The sequence below is a fragment of the Trachymyrmex cornetzi genome, unplaced genomic scaffold (genome assembly GCF_001594075.2).
Source record: "Trachymyrmex cornetzi isolate Tcor2-1 unplaced genomic scaffold, Tcor1.1 scaffold262, whole genome shotgun sequence".
Classification (NCBI taxonomy): domain Eukaryota; kingdom Metazoa; phylum Arthropoda; class Insecta; order Hymenoptera; family Formicidae; genus Trachymyrmex; species Trachymyrmex cornetzi.
In genome coordinates, this window is record NW_017297292.1 from 679,403 (window position 1) to 704,341 (window position 24,939).

Below are 24,939 nucleotides of genomic sequence, written 5' to 3' on the forward strand. Positions count from 1 at the left end.
GAAGTATATGTTTGTCATTTCCGTTATTTGTAAGACTCTGAAATCATAAAATAGAAAGAAATTTAACTTTTAATTTTTCAATTACTTTTTTTTTAACTTAACTTTTAATTCAATTAATTTCATTATACATTAACTTGTATCTTAACTAAGTTAAATTTTCAAGGTTGTTAACTTTAACTTAACTTAGTTAAAAGAAAAAATTAACTCATCCAACCCTGAATATGAAGTATTTATATTTTCGAATAAACTAATGTGTCCACTAAGAGAAATTTAATATAAATGTTACCACATAAATATTTTTGCTACTGTTTACTTCTGACAATCTATCGTAAAAAAACTGATCCATGCGTAATAATGTTAATAGATAATACCTACGGAAGTATTATATATTGTATAAGTTGCACCTGAGCTGCGTAAAGCTACTTGAGCTGGGTGAATTTAAGTTACCTGAGTTGCACGAAGCTACTTGAGCGATTTACTTGTGAAAGTATCGACGCATTCGTTTTGCTACATTCTTATTACATTCTGCCGCATTCATGACTTCCTGTAGCACAAATGGCAATCCGCGTAATAGCACCATCGTATACCGCATTTTACATCCCAAGAAATTATAGCACGCTAGCGATCTAACGTATAATACGGAATGTACATGATTGACGTATCCGATGATGGTCGCCACAATTGTGATGGTGCAAGTAATGAGGTCTGTACTTTCTAAAATAGATCCGTAAATAATATTATATTAAATAATATTAGTAGTAAACAAAATAAATTATTCGAATATTTTGCAACTTTAAATAAACTTTAGATTTGTATTGAAATTATAATACACATATTTTGATGGATAAGGATATGATGAGAAATATTTGAGAAATTTAAAGATTACTAAAATTTTATATTTAAAATTATATATATAAATTTTAGAAATACTTAACAATATGATGAATCTAAAACATTGTCTATGCCTGGAGAGCTCTTAGAAATAATTCTTTTATTATTTTTATTTTAGATATCGCGCGTGATATTAATTATTTTTATCGAAGCGGGGCACGATGAATCTCGAATAACATTTCGCCTAGGATTTAAAACATAAATAAAAGCTGAATTAACGGGAAGGGAGAAGTACGCGAGTGACTTTGGCCGGCGCAAAAATTTCCACGGGCGTAATTAAGCGACTCGGGTGGGCAGTGAGCGGGCGTGCATGGAGTTCTAATTGCATTCGTTAGCGGCCGGCTGCGATCGCATAAATAAACCTCGGATGAGGTTTTATCGGGATTGCATAATGACGGACTTTACGGTTTTCTACTGACTTTACGGTTTTCCTTACCGGAACAACGTACGTGTATCTGTCTTCCTTTTTTTTGTACCCCGGCCGAATATGAGCCACGAATGTGGCATGACGTGAAACGCTTAGAAAGTTTGAGCTAAGCACTTTTCCCGCCGTGCTGAAAGGCTGAGAACATTGCGCTCGTCCAGGAATGCGTATCGACGAAGCGCCTGCTGCGTGCCGTTACGGCTGTTGTTCGAGCGGTCGCCGACATTACGACTCACCGGACTCGATATATTCCGCGCACTTACTTTCGCGATTGTTGACGAGGAAGTGCATCCATCCGGATAACATCGACGTGCCTGCAGACCGTGAGGAAGAGCCTTCCTTTTCGGTCGATAGAAGAAATAGCTTCTTGGAATTAGGCGGAAAGAACGGTTTCGCTGGAGTCTTTAAAAATTTAACTAGAAATCTGAAAATAATTATGTAGGACACCTAAGTTCTGATTCCTAGAATATCACAATTTTTTGTAGTATTGTTCATTATACTTGAGTATTCTACACTGTTAAATTCGTAGTCGAATTATAACCATAATTTCAGTTATTTTTAATCATTTCCATAGGTCGTCACTGTTACTATTTAATGTGTTATTAATTTAACTAAAACAATGGAGTTAAACAATTTAACTCGAGAAAATGTATTAAGTTTAATTTAATTTAAATTTAGTTTATATACTAAGTGCATACGTTAATATATGGACCTTGTTTATTTTCAAACTAATCACAGAAATGGATTAATTTATATTTTGACACAAATGGAAGTTAAAAATAACAAAATGTTATTCTTAAAGGATTGGGTAACCATTGTTCTTTGATATCTAGTAGTATACATACCAAAATATTTTGATAGTTCAACTAAATAAATTTTTAGATATTTCAGCAAAATCTGTTTTTTCGTATAATTACTCGCCGCATCGGAAAAAAAAGAAAAATAAAATTTATTAGGAATGAATACTGATGAAGTTAATCGGGCTTTATGAAGAAAGAACAAATTTTGAACCGAATCCCTTTGAATCTTTTTCACTTAGCGAAAATGCTGAAAATTAGAATGAAAAGCGACACCGTCGGCGAAAATTTGAATGGAAAACGACATTGTCGACGAAAATCCGAATGAAAAGCGGCGTTGTCCTTTCGGAATTAGTTCGTCTACCGCGAAAGGTTCAATTATGGGGATGATGTTGAACGTGGGACGTTATGCAGACTAATGTAGCGCAATAAATCACTTAATTGAAATCACAATACTACTGGTGGTTAATTTATGGCTTGAGAGAACTAAGTGTGCTCTCTCTAATGGCTGACTTTCTTAAGTTACATCGGTTTACCGGCGGGATATTTGGTCGACATGGTAATTATTTCTGTCGACCTGATTTCGAAGTTTGCAGTGAGTGCAAGATGGCTATTCCACCGTAATATGTAATTTCCCTGTAAAGCAGAGCTTTACATCAATGTCCTACCGCGGTGTTACGATTTGGTTTTTGTTTTCACTGTTACATGAATACGCCAGTTAATTACACGTAATCCTGAAACCTGATCCATGCATCGATGCACAGCACCTGTATTGTTACGACCTGCGTCACGTCATAAATAGGGCATGGCGAACGCGGAATTTGGCTGAAAAGATTTAAAACGCCGCTTTTTACTCATATACGGAAGGAACAATTTTGCTGAAATATCTAAAAATTTGGATAAATATATAGATCTGAAAATAATTTATTGGACCATCAAAATAATTATGTATATAGGAAGTTCAAGTATGATGAGCGGTTCCAAAAAGTTTTACATTCTAGCAACAAGCTTGAGCGTCCTATATCATTATTATTTTAATAATCTAACAAAATTATTTTCAGATTTGTATCTCGTTGAACTTTTTAATGTTTCAGCACACACAAAATAATTTTTCCTGTATATATACTCTAATAATTATCATTACCTCACAAGGATTTCATCATTTCAATGCACTGCGAATCAGATTACGAGTAGTTTTAATCGAAACGATCTGGTTCACCCAGACAAAATTATATTTGATTTTTATACTCATACAAAAGAACGATTTTGCTACATAAAAATTTAGGTAGATACAGATCCGAAAATAAATTTCGTTGGACTATTAAAATAATTTATTGAGACGTTCAAATTCATTGCTAGAATATCAAAATTTTATCTCATCATGCTTGAGTTTCCTTCGTAATTATTTTGTTAGCTCAACAAAATTGTTTTCAGACCTGTATTTACTTTAATTAAATTTTTAGATACTTTAGCAAAATCGTTTTTGTGCATGCGTTCTTCTTTGAGCTTGAATAAAAATATGTTATTTATAAGTTGAATGTAAAATGACGAGTTAATCGTAATTAACATTCAATCACAAGTTAAATACATTAATTTTTTTGTAAGGAAACGAACGTTCCATTTAATTGTTTTCAGGACAATTAAGATACCGTCAATGAAAAATGTCCAACTCGCGTAAATGCCACTCCCGCGATCTCTAAAGACGAGAAGAGAAATCAATCTCATTTCGTTTCGCGACATTTAGAAATCTCGTCGCCATCGGCCGTTTCCAGCAAGATGAGTGTCCGAGAGATCGGTAAAATTATAGGCCGTTCACAATGGCGACGATAACAACGATAACGGCGTGTCGCATATTTGCGGACAGTGAAGATGATCAGAGAGAGCAGTTTAATTACTCGGCCGCGGTGCGAGTGAAAATTAAATCGCCAGTTAAGTAGAGCACAGAGTGAATCCGAATGCTCAGTAAAACTGCACGGCGCAACCCCGGAATTAAGCGCGGATGTAGCGCCGCGAGATCCGCCATTCACCCTGCGATCCTTTCGGCTTAATGAAGACTTGATTACAACGCGTGGACGGTCTAAGCGACGATTAGAATTTATTATCCGGTAACCTCAAGCCGCTTCTTTCCGCGAGCGCGCGGCCTTCGTTCCCGCAAACCCGACATGACGCAGAAGCATTATTCATGATGCAGATAATCGATCGAAGATCCCGGAAATGGTCTCGTCTATGACACGGTCCGCTAGTGGCGATAATCGAAAGTTCTAAAGCGGAAACGACGAGCCTCGCCCGGCTCGAGGAATCAAGACAAAGGAATCGTTCATGCAAATGGTTTCAGCCCTGACATTTCATTCGTGAGATTTTCTCTCGGTTTTCCTTGGTTTTCGAGAGCCGAGAAACTCGCGAGATACCTTTCGCAAATGATGTGATACTCTCGGACAATTGCTAAATGTAGCGAGTCTCGTCGATTTCAGGTCTGTCAAACATCAATTTGGAGGTAAACTCCAAACGACGGATATTGGCTATCGTGATGGGTGATGGCTCTAAAATAAACTTCCACGTTTCCTATTGGATTTTAATGTAGTTTCTTCTCTCTCAAAGCAATTGTTAAAGCTCGATAATTGTATGAATGTTATATCCGGCAACAAAAAGCAATTCCACTGATTTTAGATCTGACAAAAATAATAATTGTAGACCTATCAAATAATTTCCAAACTAAACTCCAATTGACACGCATTATATCGGTGCGATAATAGATATGAAGATAACGAAGATAAAAATATGAAACTTTCGCTTCTTACTAAGTTTTAATTTCTTTTGAAAATATTGTAAAAATAATTTCTTTTTATTGTAAGTAATCACTCAAACTGTCATTTATTGAAATTATTTTTCAAATGTTGATGGTTGTTTGAGAAAGATTTCTCTTTGATTACTTCTTGACACGTAAATCATTAGAAATTAGAGCGTTCGTAATTCAATGGCTATTTTCTACGATGACGAGGGACTGGCATCATCACGTAGAAACGAATGATCTCGACTCTAAACTTAACATGAACGAAGATAATTTACATGACTAGAGTTTGAATAAAATATATACATGAATCAATTTTTAAGTTATTGATAATTTCATTATGATATTATCAAATCAACAAGGATGTTGTAATATAATACGAATGTAATATATCGGATTACAATATATCTCCAAGTAATATAAATTATTAGATATTTTTATTGTTAATTGTTATATTAATGTTATATATATAATAAGATTATCAAGATAAAACTCTAACCAATTGTAATTAAAAAAAAAGTTAAATACAATTATTAAAAATTGTTTATCCAAATATGAAAGAATTATTAAAAAAAAATAAATTTAAATTCAAAAGGTGGATAAAATTATTAAAAATATTATTTATCCAAATATTAAAAAAATGATTATCCCTGTATTAAAAATTATTAAAAATTATATCTAAATATTAGTACATGTTAAAAAACATGTTAAAAATTTTAATCTGCATACACATTCGAAAAATTTAATCTGTACTAAATAATGAAAAAAAAATACTTTTACAATTTTGAGAAGTATTTTTTTTATTTTATATAATAATATTGTCTAAGTAAAACGTTTGTTTAAAATATGTCTTCTCAGAATCTGTTAAAATATATTGTTTGCACGAACAGCGCTCATAATAAATGCGAAAAATTTCGCTATAATTCCATTGACATGTTTACCAATATACAATTTTCAATATACTTTAAACGTAACATAACGTCGGAACTGAACGCTCTTCTGCAAAAAAAAAAATAACACGTCTAAACCGTAAATTTCAGTTAGAGAACCGACGCCTCGACGTTTGAAATATTGAACAGCGGAGCGAGGTCCCATTCAACAGCTAAAGGATGGATCTCCGGCAGAAGTGACCGTCGATTTCGCAGGTAGACGGACAGGTAGAAACGTGCACATAACTCACCAGAATTTTATGCACGGGGTTCGCTTTGGTGGGGTTTCCGGGCGAGTTGCGATTCCAATAGTCCACTATAGGCAAAACGATTGTGTCCGTTTTCGTGGCGAAATTCCGTGTTACTGAAAGCGGCCCCGGGACGGAGCTGTGAAACGTCGGTCGGCTTTACGATCGGTCGAAAGTACCGGCGAGCGGGCAAGCCGCACCACGGTTTCTACAACACAACTGGCTTTCGAGAATTCCCGCTTGGAATGCCTACGAGGAGGAACGGTATATGCGATACTCGGCCGTGCCTACCTCGGCGGAATGGAAAAGGCACGGCGAGGAGGGATCTTCGTGCCTCCACCGCCGCGCCTACGGTCACGTGCGCGCCTCTCATGCATCGCACCGTAATAATTGAGATGCATCGATTGTCGTGGGGACATACTCGAAATTCGACGGTTATTATATAGAGATTCCTTAGAACCTAGTCATGTCAAATGGAATCAATATAAGATATTAGAAATAGAGTCAAAATTCGCCCAGTTTACATCATTCGAACTATTTCGTCGCAACAAGATGCGTCTTGTTCAATTAACAAGTGTATGAAAATCATCATACGCTACTTGTGGTTTATACGATTTGATAAACTTTTTGTTGTAGTGAATAAATTTACAGTTTGACACTTTTCAAGTGAACATGCGCTGCGTCGCTAGAGGAGAATAGTATGAAGAAAAAAAATATTTGAAAGCATTGTTTTTTTATGAGGGAGGAAAGTAAAAAGTGCTTAGAATTATTTATTTAGCACACAGCTTAAATTTTTTAATGTCAGTTTATATTTTGAAATGTGTTTGCTGAATATATTAACGTAGTGTATTTTATACAGACGCACGAATTAAAAACTTGCAGCACAAAATAACGAAATCGTCCGATTTTAGTATCGCCTCTGGCATTCGTGATTTCGTAACTTCGCAGTTATGTAAAGTAAGCGACTGAACTACGAAGAGTTGAAGTTTCAGGTGTGGAATGTGAGTATATTCTTCCATACTGCGCGTTTTTTGTTTGATAGTGAGTCATTAAATACAAATTATTGTCTACACACTTTGAATTACTGTGAAAAAATTAATATTTGTTATATCAAGAACATTCAGCAGCTGACATTCTTATATTTTATTAGATAAATATAAATGTATTAATAATTATAATACCATATAATAACTGTTATTAATTATTTTTGTTATTGGTTAAATATATTTTACGAGCAACGTTGAGCAATTTTGAGGAAAGGAAAAATATCTGTATGATTTTGTATTATTGATGATTAATTACACGTTAACGCTGTATTTTAATTTGAAGCTCTAGCAAGAAAGCTAGTTATTTTAAAATAGTTTAAAATATTAATGTGCGGGATATTCGTGAACGATATTTACAAAAATGGTACACAATTAAAATATATAATATGTATTGTATTCTTAAATCTCATAAGGTTGTTAAATTTTGGTTATACATCGAGGAATCAACAAAACTTATTATGTCAGAGATGCGGTCTTTGTCAATAGAAACGTAATACGATCTAATCTATTCGTAGTGTGCTTCACTTGACTGTGAGAAGTAATTATCATTTCGTAGACCATGCGTGTAACACAATTACATAAATTGTGGGAAACGCCCACAGGATTGCATAAATGTAAACAATTGTACAGATTTTTCTCATGAAGCATAAGTAATTATTGACATGCAATGCATGGCATAATACGCGATATAAATACATATATATATATATATATATGTACATATTATCTCTGCTATAAATATTTAAAAATGTTACATGATATAGAGAGAGTGTTCCACTTGTCATGCATCATTAATGTGATACCTACATTCTTGATCAGTTTAGTTTTATGATATTTCTTTAGTCATAATATCGAGGTATCGATAACTTGATAATTATTAAGCAACTAAAATATAATTATTAAGCAATAAAAGCGATTTTCTCGCGAATTAAACAGGGAATTAAATAATTTGCAAAATTACGTTACTGGTAAATTTTAGATACAGTTTATTTTAATAAAATTCTAATTTAGATCTTTTTGCGAAGATAATGTTACAGATTGAAAAGTGAAGTGAGTATATAATGACCTCTCGTTATTTTTGCTAAGGAAAGATCGATTTTTAATTGATTCAAACTTTCATCGTTAAAAATGAAGTCTAAGAATAATAAGAGGTATATATATTTTTATTACTTTTTTTTGGGAAAATTTTTCATTCTTTCTACTGTAGGCATATAAAAGTAACTATCCACTTCCCTCTGTCCAACGAGCCGACAGGGATTTATAGATAACAACGACCACAGCTAATCTTTGCAATTCATCCCGCGGAAAAATTCCAAAAAGGATCCATCACAGTATTAATGGAAACGTTAGTAGGATTATTTGAAACTGCGTAAATCGCACTGAGCCCGTTGAAGCGTAGTAACGCGCATTGGTAACGGGAGAAGTTCGGATAATCTCTTGATCGCTCTCGTGAGAGCCAGAGTGCGTTCAATTTCGCGAGAGTTTTCTCTCTTTCCTTCCCCCTCATTCTCTCTTTCCCCACTTCCACAGAATGAGGATTATTTTTATGATTATGCATCCCGTGCTGTTGCTCGTTAACCACGCAAGGTATCCCGGATGGAGGCTGATGCGAAAGCACGCTTTAGTGGGTTATGACGGTCAGCTAATTAGCGAAATAAATTTTCGAGTAATGATATCGAAATAAAATCACGTAGCGTATGCTAGCGAATGTAATGCAAATCCGATATTTACCACACTGCTGGTTATACATATATGTGGGTACATATGTATTCGGTAGAGGTCGGTAGCTCTCCAACAGGAATTATTCATGTAATTTGATCTTCAGCCTATCCATGTTCAATATAAATAAAAATACTGATATTAATTTATAACCGATAGGATGTCAATTTCTAAAAATATTATAAAAATTTTTGTTTTAATTATTTTTTAATTTTCATATCTCAATTTTAATAACGTCATATAAAATTTCAATAGTTACACAACCGCATATACGTATGTGAAATTGATTATTTATAGAAGGGTGTTAAAAAGAAATCGACCTAAAAGGGTGTAAATAAAAAGAATAATGTTTTTTTGTAGATTTTTACCTACTGGATACAACAAAATTATTAAAAAATTTGAAGCATTTGGGAAACACTTCGAAAATTAAACACGAACATGGTGAATTTATTCAAATTTTTTGCTAAATTTTCGAGATATTCCTCAAACGAACTTTTTAATAATTTTGTGTATCTAGAAGGTTAAAATCTACAAAAACATTATCCCTTTTAATTAATTTTTCGGTCAATTAGCCTCTTTTTAATATCCTTCTTTATAACGTTATTAAAATTAAGATAAGAAAATTAAAAAGTAATTAAAAATTAAAATAAAAATTCTTACAGTATTTTTAGGACATCCTATTGGTTATAAATTAATATCAGTATTTTTATTTGTATCGAATTTAATCATTTAAACAACTTTTAATTAGGATGCTGTAAAGCTAAAAAAATTGTTAATTTTCCCAAAATGTGTACACATGTACTTATGTATAAAGATTTTTCAAATTATTTTTCATATTATTATGTAAATAATAGCAATTATAAAATCGATTAACAAATATTTTTCTCAGAACTACATTTTCAAAACAGTGTAGCAAGAATTATTTCAGCCAAATTATTTTAACTATAATATATATTTAGATATGTTTTCTATCTAGTCATGTAACGTTTCGATACATTTACTTTTCACTTACCGATACGGTGATAACTTTTTTGTGAAATTTCAATTTCATAGATTTGAATACATGCGATTTTGTTATTTCATCAAATTTTGTATACAAATAACTAATAGTAATTTATTGTAAAAAAATAAAAAAGTTTTTATTTCACACACACACACACACAGGTTTACCCTTACAAATATTATTTTTAAAAGCTAATAATATTCAAACATTTTTTAAATTATTGTATAAAATACAATAAAAATGAATTAAATTTTTTAATATTACGAATTTGAAAATATTAATTTTTAATTTCCCAGAAAGATTCTACTATATATTGTTTTGATTAATAAATTCATTTATGCAGAGGTTCCACTTTTTAATCGCTTCATATTATTGTATCTGTCTAAAACAGAATTGTTAATTTACATTTTACAAATCTGAACAGCATTTGTTGTTAAATCGATTTAAAGTTTCAATATAATAATTAAAATCGATGCGTGCATTAATAGATATATAAAATAACAATAAGATTAATAATGAAAAAATCAATAAAACCGATGGTTAATCATACGATGAATTTGATCTGATTGCAGTGTGCCATATATCATTCGATAAAAGTGCAATTTTAATTGGGACATTTTTTTTAACGATCAGGGCAAAATATACGATTATAAAACGGCTGCAAAGGATGGCTCCGCTGAAAACTATGGAATGACGTAGTAACGCAGGGCATTAATGACTGCGAATTGTGAAACGTGTTTCTCATTCCATTCAGGTAATCTATGGTTGTTACATCTCTCGCGAAGCTCTCTACAAAATTGTGGTCTGCAATGACCTACATACTACTCAATCGATTCATTTTCTTTCGACCGCGCTCGGTTTGCACATTATGAGCTTCTCGTGAAACGTAAAATGCGTTAAATAATGTGGAAAATGCTCACACGTGCTACGTAAAATGAAAGCGATCAATTGAAACGTTATGCGCGCTCGTATGGCGATTTCAGATGTTTCATTAATATTTATAACGATATGTCTTGATACTTGCGTTATCATAAACGTTCTTTGTTTTCATCGTCCATGAGTGATACGCAATTACAATTGACTGAATTTCAGTCACGTCCAGCCCCCTTTAATAGTGTGTCATTGCGTGCCAATGCTATACGGTGGCATAAAATATTTGTCTCCTATGGGTTCTGCATGTTAATGAAACAAAAATGTGTTTGCGTGGAATTCATACCGACATCATGTTCAAAAAGGAGCTTATTTAATCTTTTGCCAAGTAACACATCAATGCATTAAATAAATTTATTAAATTGCTTAAATTTTGTTATAAAATTTATAATAATAACGTATTAATAAAAATATAAAAATCGTACATGGATTTCAATACAGTTTTTGTTAAAGATTTATGATTATAAGTTCTCATACATCTCTACTTTCAAATAAATTAAATAAATAACCATATTAAAGTTCTATCATTAATAATTAATAAATATATTTTGTTGGTAAATCATTAAAATTAAATTTTTATTATTATTATTGTATTGTATAATTATTGTAATTTACGTTATCTTACAAAAAAAGATATTTATATCTGCAAAAAGACTAAAAAAAGATAAATATTTAAATATTTATATCACTAATATAAGGAAATATTTAAAACATTATTAGTATTAAAATTTATTATAAATTTTTATTTTATCGATTATTATAGCAATTTCTGATCACCTTTTATTCTAATATTGCATTTGATCAACAAAAGCGTGGATTGATAATTTACTTAACAAAAACAGAAAATTGCTTTTATTTTAATTTTTAGATGTAAATTCATTAATTACTTTCGTTAATTTTTCAAATATTATAAATTCATTAATTTTTTAATTTTAAATAAAATAGTAAATATAATTGACTTATATATAATATTGAAAAGAGCTGTTTCTTTCGGATTGTATATTACGCTTTTGAATTTACCGCTAAATATCACGCGATGTCACGTGGGCTACTTCATCGTGGCAACAGCGCACGCGACGTTGCCTTTTCATCGAAAGATTATCCCACTCTTCTTTACTCCACGTCGAACGTTTCATCGTCCATTTTCTTCCGGCATTCCAACGAGAGAGGTTCGACGCGTCCTCAGCCTTGGTAAGCATTTCTTTTCTTTTTTATCGAAATATCGCGTGAACTTCTTTTGGCACAATCAGTTTCGCGCTGTAAATTTAATTAATCGGTTCGGTAATATAATTGGTAGAAAAGAATGGGCGAATATGTCGAAAATGCTGAATCGAACGTGGGCCACGTGGCGAAGCGTCTCACGCCGGAGGAAATCGATAGAATGCAGGCGCAGGATTCTCGCTTGGTGAGCGAATTTCGCGCGAATCAGCTCGAGAGGGACGCGAAAAAGCATTGGGATTTGTTTTACAAGCGGAACGATACCAGATTCTTCAAAGATAGGCACTGGACCACGCGGGAATTCGACGAGTTGCTGGGTTTGGGCGGCAACGGAAATCAAAATGTCCTCCTCGAGGTGGGCTGCGGGGTCGGCAATTTCGTTTATCCATTGATAGAGGACGGATTGAACTTTCGGAGAATATTTGCGTGCGATTTATCCACGAGGGCGATCGAGTTGTTGAAGGTACATTCGCTTTTCAGATTTTAATTGTAAATTGGCTCAAGTTGCGAACCGGTACATTAATAGTCGTTTCCTTGTAGAGTCATACGTTATTCGATCCGGGAACAATGAAAGCTTTTCAAGCGGATGTTACGTTAGAAAATTGTTTTGCTGAAATTGATTGTCCAGTTGATGTTGCAACTCTGATCTTTGTATTATCAGCCATTCACCCTGATAAATTTCACAAGTACGTTTAATAAAAAATCACTAATAAAATAATACTGTAAATAATACTAATAAAAAAATACGGCTCTAATATTATTGTAAGATTCCAATTTGTTAAATTTCGCGATTACTAATTAACTCGTATATTTATTATAGAGTTGTTCAAAATATATACAACGTTCTTGATAGTGGAGGAATCTTGCTCTTTAGAGATTACGGATTGTACGATATGGCACAATTACGTTTTAAACCTGGGCACAAGATCAGTGAGAATCTCTATATGCGGCAAGATGGAACCAGGTGATTATATACTTTTTTTTTGTTACAATTGCTCACACAAATAAAAAGATATGATGTCTTCATAGTTCAATTGATTTACAATGAAATAAATTTTGTAGAATCTGATTCTACTAGATAACACAATTCTACCCTGTTTACATAGAACAGTAACAATAATATATTCTTTATATTTTTCAGGAGTTATTATTTCTCTGTAGAACAAGTAGCATGTCTATTTGAATCTATTGGTTTTCAAACATTGGATTGTGGCTACATACAGAGACGTACAGTAAATTTAAAGAAGAACATTGATGTTCCGAGAATCTTTGTTCAGGCAAAGTTTAAGAAACCTTGAATATGTAATAATGAAATGGTAAGTTTATTTAGATCTGGCTTCGATAAATTACTCTATTTGAAATTTAAATTTTTACAGAAGAAATTTTTTAATTTTTTATTCTAGAATGTATGTATGATTACTATTTTTTCAGAATATTGTGTAGTAATTTATGATTTTTATTTATTTATTGATATTTTAATGATGATTTGTTGATCTGATTTGAATGACGAAAATGTCCTGCAGTACTGAATATCTCCCTAATAAAATTGTATTATTTGTATTTATTTAATTAGTTGTAATAAACTTTTATGCTTTATTACAGATACTGCAGTTCAGCAGCACTTATGACAAACTGCATATGAGAAAAGTTTAATTCTCTAGTAGAAACATGGAAGTGACGCAATCCATATTCAAGGTATATACTTAGATTTTTATTTATATGAATCTTATATAATTTATACACATACAATTACATGATGATCGCATAGTTCAACTGAAATTACCTTGACGATTCCTTAATATTATTGTCTTTCGCTCCTATCTGATATTGTTTATGTATTCATATTAAATGTATTAAGACCTAAATAGATCTTTAAATGCGATACTATTTTTATATTTCAGATGTCTCACACGACAAGTTGAAATAAAGGAATGCTTTCTCATACAGCACACTTCATCCCAAAGATATTCCTGCGAATGTTCTCAGGATGTTCAGAGTATCCGTTGAACATTTGTGCTATATGGATTTTTGAATACGTAAGTTTGTATATAAGTTTTAGATTTATTAAAGATTTTTTTTTTTATTGTATTTGTATGTTATATAATTTTTCATAATGCATGCGTATTATAAATTACATGATGGACTTCATAGTTTAACTGAAATTATTTTGACGATTATTTAATATTATTAGTCTTATCTTTCTCTGATATTTACCTATTTATATATATTAAATATTAAGATTGAAATAGATCTTTAAATGCGATACTATTTTGTATTTTAGATGTCTCAGACGAGTTGAGAAAAAGGAGTATCTTTCAAATATATGGTAAGTTTGAATAAGTTTTAAATTTATTAAATATTTTTAATGTATATCAATGATGCATATCTATAATTTTGAAAATTAATTGTGATATATTATAATTCGTCACTACCACTGAGCGAACATTAAAAATTAATGCATATATATGAATGATTATTAAATAGATAGTAAATAATTGTATTGTTTATATATTACAGAAAAAATAAGGATGATTTATGATTCTAAGAGCGGGATTGGCTCGTTGTTAAAGATCTTGGTGCGAGTCTATTTATCCTATATGCTTTGGTTTACGAAAGACTGATTAAAAAGTTAAACATTGTACAAAAGTTTGAGATAATTCTTTTTGAGAACAACAAATTAATATAGAAGAAATTACACAATTCTAAAAATAGATGAGATTAACACAAGTACAAAATAATTTATATGGTAGGTATAATTTGTATTCCATGTATTTTTTTACTTAAATGTACTTTGTAATGATGATTTAATTATTACCATCTTTCGCATGAATCGTTGTGATTTGTTATTAGCTCTATCTGATATACAACTTTCAGTATCAAATATCGTATTAAAAAATTTATAGCTTTATGAATAATAAATTATTTTATTTTTGGCAGGTCTATTGATGTGCGATATAGCATGGATATTATGGAAACATCAAACAATTTTTATTAAAATATTGAAGTGTTTTTATTTTAATTTTATAAATAAAATTTTATTGTTACACATAGTCCATTTATCTAGTCCTTACATTTATCTCCCATACTTTTAGCACAGTTGAATTCTTTCTATTTATTTCTGTTATTTAAACAAAAATATATAATCTCTGTATACAATAATATTGTTTATAAAATTTTAACTTGATATACCTTAGCTCTTATTATTTTGAATTCATTACTAGAACAGAAATTAAAATGGTAAAAGATTAATCGGAAGAATGTTCCATAGTTTTTTAAATTTGTCTTTATGCGTTTAATATTGGCAATGATATCGAAAAGTAGCCTAGGGATGAAAATTTACGCATTATGAATTTTTTAAGACAATTGATGTTAAAAATCTTAATAAAATAAAATACATATTTATAACTTAGGGTATATTGGTATGATATAATCGAGATATGATTTTTTTCATTTATTTAGTCAAAATGTGTTAGTTTTTGTGATATATGTTAAATTATCCTAAAATTAAACACATGTAAACTATACTAAATGCACACGTCAATAAAAGTTAGATGTCAATACAGATTTAATGTTTAATAATACAATGAATTAATGCACTTTTAACATTTATTATCAGTAATTTAATTGGCTTTCTATTGGCAATGTGCATAATTTGCTAAATGCAGTTAATTGTATCTGACATATAAATTAATTATTATCGCAATGTAGTTGTACTACCACTTGTTCGTAAGTATCACACATTGGTTTTATTGGGTATTAGACTATATATAGGATCCGGTTATTTTAATATAAAAACATTAATAACCCAATTTGTAATTATAAGAGTAATCATATGCCATTTACACATAAATTACATTATCTTTTTCAGTAGTGGTACATGATATGTATGTGCTAAATTTTGTATAATTTATAAGTTTCAATATATTTAAACAATAACTATTAAAATACGTTTAAATTATTAAGAGGATCATTAAAAATTTTTTGTTGAATTATATATTACTTGGTAGATATGCATGTATTTTTATTTTTGTATATATAACAAACTTTTAGATATAGTAAGTTTGTAATACGCGTATTAATAAAATTCTGTTTTTTACAATTCGTTTTCCACGAAAGAGAGAGAGAGAGAGAGAGAGAGACTTTCCGTACTAATTTTATTTAAAAAATTTTGTGACATTTGAAAGATTTTAATAATATGCTATTACTTTTAATATCATTTAAAAGATGATCTCATTATAAATTTACGTAATTTATAATGTTATTATAGCAAACGAATATAAATTAAATGTTAATTTTTAACATATATTATTAATACACACTCTAAACAAGCACATTGTAATTTTCTGCTCTTCTTTTGAAGGTAGTGAAATAGAAAATTTATCTTGAAAAACAACTGTTAAGAATAAATTATTAAAATTCTTTACGAAATCATTAATACTCGCACATTCTGTGAATGCTAATTAATTCATCATATCATTTATGGTGATTTACAGTTTAGTATCTTTTTATGATTGCGAGCGGTTGAAATTAAAGTAGTTGATCGTTCAGATAGTATATACAATAAAATGCCACGTGTACTGTCGAAAGTGAATTTGTAAGTATATTTCTAAACTAATTATATATTTCATGCGTTGAGCTTATTAATTAAATGAATTGAAGTAATGTTTCAATTAATCTCTCTTTGATAAACTGTCTACGCCGGAGCTAATCATTCTATTGTAACTGTGTTTCAAAATTCAGTACCAGTGCTGAAAATTTATAGTGCATGTAACGTAAACTATAAATTTATAGCAGTGGCTAATTTAAAAACATAGTGTAATTTATTTATTATATATACTATTTATTAAATATACTTTATATTTAACGATAAGAAATTAATTAGTGAAGGATTTAGGCTGGGTTGTTCGACCTTTCGATAAACTTCAACTCACTGTCTTATTCTCTTACTCTCTTATGCTTTTACTCTTTTACTCTGCTTTTGTTTATCTAATTAGTAAATTATCACATAGTTTATGAGGTATAGCAAAAGAAGATGGAGCAATCGGTCCTAAGTCGATCGAAAGATCGTAGTTCTTTCTTGATTATTCTTAAGCTTAATACAAGGTTATATCTTGTGAAACATATGAATCAATTAAAGAAATATCAGAGGGAGAAATTATGTGTAATACCCCCCCGGCATTACATAATAATGATCAGGATTGGGAAAGTTACTTTTTAAAAGTAACGCGTTATCGTTACCGTTATTTGCGGTAAAAAGTAACTCGTTACTTTCCGATTCTAAAAAGTAACGCGTTACCGTTACTTAAAAGCAACGATAAAAAATCGTTATTTTTCGTTACTTTTTTTTTGTGATTATGCAGGATGAGACGAGCCTACTACTCACCGATTTTGATGAAATTAGAGTCATTCGATGCATTTTTGCAAGAAATAAACAAATCTGGCAGAAAATTAAGTGTCATTCTGCCCGGTAAACTGAGATTAATGGTTAAAGTTGATGACTATTGAGATAAGAAAATCTATCCTAATTTCATCAAAATTGATGAATAAACCTGTCTTCTGTATAATAACACTTTTTAAAATGATAAAACAGGCTTTTAAGACAGAGGCTTCTATAAATAAACTATAAGATATTTTTAGAAACGTATTTATTTTGAACATTTTTATCTTTTATTAATATTTTATATACTTATATTTAATTCTGTGATATTTTATTATATAATTTTAGTTTTTAGTGTTCTTATGCTTAAGCGTTACTAAAGAAGAGGTAACGTCGTTATTTTCTCGTTTCTAATAAAAATATTAACGACGTTACCAAATTGTTACCAAAAAAAAGTAACGAAAAAGTAACGTCGTTACAAGTAATGCGTTACTTCCCAATCCTGGTAATGATATAAAATCGTACACTGAAAAAAAATATAGTCAATTTTAATAAATATTTAGTTGAATACTGCCAATTAAATATTTATTAAATATAAAGATATATTTATTTGATACAAGAAATGTTAATTTGATTTAACAATTTTTTTTTATACTGAACAAATATTTATTTACTGTAAGTAAATGTTTAGTTGCCAGTATTAAACTAAATATATATTTATTAAAATTGACTATATTTTTTTTTCAGTGTATATATGATGGTATATTTTAGTGACATTCTTTCGTCTCATATAAATATTTTGTTTTACGAGGCGCGATAATAATGGCGCGAATTTAACTATGCGAAGACGACAAATGTAAATAAAAAGTCAAAGAGAAATACGAAGTAGAACGGCCTGAATTGTTAATGACTCGGTTGCTTTCATGTTTATAGGACCATAAAACGTAGCGGCGGAGACGAGAAGTCTAATATTAATCGTTATTTTATGCAAGAACGTCATTTTTTACTAATTCTAAACTGCATATATAAACCGAAATTTTAATAAAATGCAGTGCAGTCGATGCCGAAATTATTTTTGTTTTTTAGTCGGAATATTTGGGTCATGATACTGATCACTCTAATTTAGAAATGCATTTATAACGGCTCCATCGTCCATCAAAAAAAAAAGAATTATATGTTTTCTTTTTGTAATAAAATTCACAGATAGCAAGTATCCTTGATCTTTTCTATCAGATGACATTTAACTGTTCCAGATCGAATCAGAATCCAAAATTAGGTATGATATTGTTGGGTGTGATCGTAATTAAGGTAAAATACAAATACAAATTTTTTATTGATTTCTGTTATTAATGATGAGGAAATGTTATTTTAACTCAATATAATACATCTTTTAAATTTGTTACGATTTCTAAGTTCCAACTCATGAGAAGAATATCACATAGCAACATTTTCTATATATAAAATAATTAAAGCATTTTTGAAAAAAATTACTTTTATGTGAAATTTCGTCTGTTTATATTTATTTAGTTATTTTAAGTTACTAATTAATTAACATAAATGTTTATGCAGACGAAAGTTGCCCAAGCGAACAGTTTCAAACTGAAATAAATTCGTATGTTTTAATTAATTAAACCTGTGTATCCCTCAATTGGATATTTAATTAGCTCTTGCAAATGTAAATATGAGCAACTGCAGAGCTTACAATTCTGTAATATTTGTATTCATGCAGCGATATAGATACCAGCGTTGGAATTTTAAAAGTAATCTGTAGGGTCCAATAAAGCTACATTGTTTAAAAACGCTAAAGAGATTTCAGCAATTTATTTCTGAAAATTATTTCGAAAGTAAAATTTTGCAATATTATAAATCTTCTTTTTAGTATATCTTATTTTATCGAGCATAATTAAGCAGTCACTGAAATAGTTTCTAAAAGTGTTCCAAAAATATTTGCCCATCACTAAAAAAATGTCCAACGTGCAAGATAAACCAACTGCCAGACGTAATAAATTAACTTTATTCAGCCAATCATGTCTATTGTTCTTACCGCGATTTATTCCAAATGATTCGATCGGTAAAACCGGTATTAAAGTGGAATGTTTGTAACTTAACAATTCTTTGTGCTGGATATTAATGATATCGATACGATAAGTCCATTCTTTTTCTCTTGCAGGATACGATAATTAATAGTGTTTAAAATAGTTTTATGTAATTACGTGAAGTTGTTATTAATAAAAATATTAAAATTTGTTATAAAAATATTAGTAAATATATTTAAAATAAAGTATACCAATGTGTGTTTAATAAAGTTTTAACGTTTTAATAAATGTTTCATGTTTTTTTTTAATATTCAGAAATATTTCTTCTTTTGAATCTAACCATTGATTTTCAATTTCAGATTCAGCAAAAAATTAAAAAAAATACTAACCATCAATTTTCAATTTCAGATTCAGCAAAAAATTAAAAAAAATAAATAATAAACATTTATATTAATATAATTAAATGTTAAAGGTTATAATTAATATAATAAAATATGAAAAAAGAGCATAAACTACAACAGGTTGTTAATAGCGGTATGTCATATATTAAAATTCACAAATATTCATAACAATACAAACATATATGTTTCGACCAGTATCTGGCCATCTTTAGTATGTCACATTAAATAAAAATAATAAATAATAAATAAAATGCACGCAAAGTACATGATGCAACTTGTCTAATAATCTAAAAAATAATCTGTAGTCAACTAATTGTGTAATGTAGTTAACACGTTAACTAATTTGCAATGAATACAGGTATGCGTCCAACGAATAGATATTAATCCTAACTAATTATTTAACAATAATACAATTATCACCCTTATTAGAATCTGGGAATTATGTGTCCACTCATTTGTGAAACAAGACTATCTTGTGTTAAGATCCGTCAAGATCTACTGACAAGAAATCGAACGTCGTATCGAACTTAGAAATTCATCAGAAGTTTAAAATTACTTCGACTACAGTTATTAGACAAGTTCCATCATGTACTTTGCGTGAATTTTATGTATTATTTATTATTTTTATTTAATAAATACATTGAGAAAAAAATACTGTTGATTCAATTAAAGTCTATATTACGGGCTGTCACTAATATAAGTGATTAATTCATGTATATTTTTATTAACATAAAGGCATAAATTATTATTTCAATAATCAAGGCCTTTATGCCAATAAAAATATACATGAATTAATTACTTATATTACTGATAGTCCGTAATATAAACTTTAATTGTATCAATAGCATTTTTTTCTCAGTGTATGATATACTGAAGATAGCCAGTTACTGGCCGAAACGTATATGGTTTTATAGTTATGAATATTTATGAATTTTAATATATGACATACCGCTAATAACAACGTGCATTGTGGTTTTATGCTCCTTTTTTCATATTGTTAATTAAAAAAAAAACTTAGGTAGGTCATACAGGGTCCAGTCATTTTATATTATTTTTGATATTTCACAAGAATTACAGTGCATTTATAATAATAATTTACGAGAAATTACGAAAATAAAATTTATGAAACTTATGAAGATTTGCTGTAATTAAATCTAACATTTTGTAATACCGTGTAACAAACAAAACGTTTGAAGAATAAAAATACCTACACAGATGTACAAGATAAATATTCAAGTACACATATATATCAAAATGTGCGCCATATATAAATTTATAAATAGAATTTTATAAATCCTGGAATCTGGCTCAAATCATAGATCATTTGGTGAGCTTAATTAACTGCTAATGCACAATAATTAATTTGCGCGTTAAGATTTATTGAGCGCGTAACTAGGAAGCGAATACGGTGAGCAGTAATAATTATGTCACAGTTATAAAACTGCACTTTCCTCCGTCTTTGGCGAGTTGCCAAGGTCCCTTGCCTCACTCAAGTTCCATCTATCAAAGGTATATGAGTACATCGCGGAATACGTGAACGTGATGTCTTGTCGGACCGCGACGACGACGATGATGACAGCGCGCGGTTACGAATTACATATAAGAAGGTGTAAACAATATGCGCCGTATAACAACCCCGTGTATCGTAAGCACACACACGTAACAAACACATATATACTCCCACACGATCTGCGTGTCCTCGTACATTGATCAATCGGCTAGTGACGCATGCAGAACGCTCGGATCGTCGGGTATATAAGCCATCCACCAAAAAGCAGAGGCATCACATTCAGTTACTGTTCATCAGCAGCTGATCTTCCAAAAGCTATCAAATCAACTATGAAGTACTTCCTTGTAAGTATTCTGATAGATCTCTCTTCAATATCTTTGCCACACATTCACTATATTATTGTCGGACAAAGCCATCGTTCTGACAAATCGCTTCAAAATTTATGATCTTCTGCGTTCTAAGCGAGCAAGCCTCATCCATGCTTTGTAGTACAGGTATCGCATGAAACATTCCGATAGATTTTCAAATTAATTCCTTTGCCGATCGTGATATGCCGATTGTAATCTAATTACCACATTACCACGATTATCTGCGTAAATTGATCAGTTTGAATTCAGTTGTATGTTCCGGTTTCAGATTAAGCCATTTATCGTTGCATATTATTCTAGTGTACTCCCGTAGTCAATTATCGTAGAATTCCTTTCCTATAGAATTTTAGAAAATTTCTCTTTCTACAAAGATTTGTTTTGATAGGTACAATTAATTAATAAAAATAAAATGAGATAAACATATTTATAAAAACTTGCTAAATCTTTCCAAACTTTTCAGAATTATAAATTACATCTTCGTTTAACCTGTATTTCCGCAATTTTATCTCTCGCTATTTTTAGTAGCTACTTTCTGAAATGATTTAAATAAATTTACACATCATTTCATTAGCGAACTCGTAAACGTATCAACGAATACATTATAAAATTATAAAATTTAGGTATTAAGATTAAATATAAAATCTTGTTGCAATATTAAGATTATTAGACAAAATTGTCTATATTCTCTTACACATAAAAAAAAATACAATAAACACAGTAAATTAATTTTATTAGAAAATATATATCTATTTCGGTTTTTTATTAATTAAAAAAATGGCTTGTTTATTTATATGAAGACCAAGTTGTAACACATAATTTCTATTTTGTGTCACAAAATTTTGATGAAAGCGTCGACTGCGGATTAATCAACGCTTATGTTTCAGGCTATCCTCCTCTTGGCTTTCGTCGCCATCTCCATGGCGGTGGAGACTTCCGAAGCTGGAAAGGCAAAAGAGTCACAGGACACCGATGCCGCTAGGGATAAAAGAGGCCTTGCATCGTATTCGCCATACGCGTACGCCTCCCCATACGCGTACGCCGCCCCATACGCATACAGCTCTTACAATTTGCCATATACGTACTCTCCATACTCGTACTCTGCCTACCCCTACTCTGCCTACCCCTATTACAATCACCATCACTACAATTACCCCTATTACAACCAGCTCCCTCACTACTACTAACTCAAAACGTTGGAATCGATGATTCGGGATTAAGAAAGGCACTAGACGAGTCTTATGGAAATCTCATTATTACTTCATGAAAATTTTATGGAAGTTGCTCTCGAATTGCAATCTAATCAATCTCGAAACTTTTGGTGACTGCAAGCGTGTTTGTATTCAAGTTCTTTGACTGTCAATTTCGTTCTCCTATGATTATTGTAATAATAAAATTGCATTACACACATGAAAGAAACGAATTTTCTCTGGCGTATTATTAATTTTACCCTTCTTGTTTTCCCGAAACTTTAATTTGCTAGATTTTCGCTTCCGAAAATGATATCTGATAATCGCATACACGTAACAAGCTATTAAACTGCAAGCTATTGCATTATAATTTGCGAAAGCAATACTGGAAATAAAAAAGCGGAAAAGAAAATAAATAATTCGTAATAATTTATTGCAATTAATAATATTACGTATCTACTATTTAAAATAACGTTGCATGCTTAAGCTGACGAAAGAGTTTATTAGAGAGTTCTCGTTTGTGCTTATTTCACTTATGAGATACATTACTAGATAAACGGCCCGCAGTAATTGCGGTGGATAATTAACAGGAAAGCATTACGATCGAATTTTAATAACTGTCAAAGCGCGTTAATTCGAATCCAATTTGTGTAATAACTGTGTGGAGCTCGCGTACAACCGTTGTAAATAAATTAATGGCAAAAGTCCCCATTTTCATAGTCAAATTCAGCGAGTTCATTGTGCATGTATTTGCATCTTCGTATTTCATACGAATGCTTAATGTATGATCGAAAACGCGAACTTTTAGATGCGATGCAGAAAGGTGTCGGGTGGAAGAAATTGGCGCCATTATTGGTCTAGTTTCCACCGAAGCAATAATGTAGAATCGAATTTAAGTCGGTGGAAAGGTGTTTGACTGCGCTTATTTCACTCCCAATTCGATCCACAAAGTCTCTATAACCAATGGAAACAACACTCTGATCTGCACCAAAGTGGAATCGAATTGAGGATTTCGGTGAAAATTAAATGATTCAGAGATCAAATTTGCGACGAACGAGTTGAATCTCATAAACGCGAGCGTAGGAAAAATGATCAGAGACCTCGTTAAAGTCGGTAAAAAATCAAGTTTACCGTCTCTTTCGATTATCGTGATGTTGTGTATCAAGATTATCTTTCAACTGATCAATAAAGAATATTATTTGAGCGTTATATATCATTTGCAAGCAACCCTTAAAAAACAATCGGATTTGAGGCGAGAAAATTCATAGAATTTGCACCACGATAATGCTCCCAATCATACTTTTTGCCTCATTGATTTTATAGCTAAAATTTTAACAAATATCGTTCCACAAGTTCCGCTATTTGTCTGATATGACACACACACACACACACACACACACACACACACACACACACACACATCGCGTGACTTCTTCCTATTCCCACTGTTGAAATTACCGCTTCATTACTATATCGAATATAATAGATAATAATTGTTTAGGCGACTCTCAATCTTTAAAATAGAAACATAACTAACATAAATCAAGGCCAATGAGAGGTGATCAAACGCAGATAATCAAGCGCAAGATCTTGAAATAATGAAATTTACGAATATTTTGTCAATAAATGATATTATCTTTATTTTGAACGTTTCAACTCACACTTTGGAGTCCTCTTCAGCAATATAGAAATATAACAAAATGCTCTCGTATCCAAAAAGATTGTGTCACTCAAATTGCCATGAAGTGATGTAAAATCTTTGTAAATAGAGAGCATGTCTTGATTTTATACGAATTACGATTCTGTAAATAATTATATATCTAATCTTCTTGATACATTTATTGACAGAATATTCAAAAATTTTATTATTTCAAGATCTTGTGTCTGATTACCTGCGTTTGACTCTCATTAGCCTTGATTTATATTAGTTATGATTATATAGTTATGAATCGATAGACGCAATAAAAGAGAATACGCTACACGCTTCAAAGGTTACCTAAAATCGACTATAAAAGACTATAAAAGACTATAAAAACTTGTTTGATGATTTGCAATTGGAAAAAACAT

At 30.7% G+C, this 24,939-nt stretch overlaps 2 protein-coding genes and 1 pseudogene across 2 annotated transcripts in view; 2 read left to right on the forward strand and 1 right to left on the reverse strand.

Moving 5' to 3' along the window:
• LOC108761800 (D-beta-hydroxybutyrate dehydrogenase, mitochondrial) overlaps positions 1-6,361 on the reverse strand; it is a 26,511-nt gene extending 20,150 nt beyond the window's left edge. Inside the window, exon 1 of the mRNA XM_018508527.1 lies at positions 6,081-6,361. The gene's annotated coding sequence lies outside the window, so the exon portion shown is untranslated. The remainder of the gene's footprint in view (positions 1-6,080) is intronic.
• A 5,554-nt stretch (positions 6,362-11,915) lies between these two features.
• LOC108761767 (methyltransferase-like protein 6) lies at positions 11,916-14,319 on the forward strand. The gene is made up of 8 exons (XM_018508482.1): positions 11,916-11,966; positions 12,073-12,456; positions 12,534-12,679; positions 12,814-12,957; positions 13,135-13,309; positions 13,596-13,688; positions 13,895-14,029; positions 14,275-14,319. The coding sequence occupies exons 2-5, from the start codon at positions 12,079-12,081 to the stop codon at positions 13,289-13,291; spliced, it is 825 nt and encodes a 274-aa protein (XP_018363984.1). The 5' UTR covers positions 11,916-11,966; positions 12,073-12,078; the 3' UTR covers positions 13,292-13,309; positions 13,596-13,688; positions 13,895-14,029; positions 14,275-14,319.
• A 7,030-nt stretch (positions 14,320-21,349) lies between these two features.
• LOC108761758 (uncharacterized) lies at positions 21,350-23,088 on the forward strand (annotated as a pseudogene).
• Positions 23,089-24,939: the final 1,851 nt, after the last annotated feature.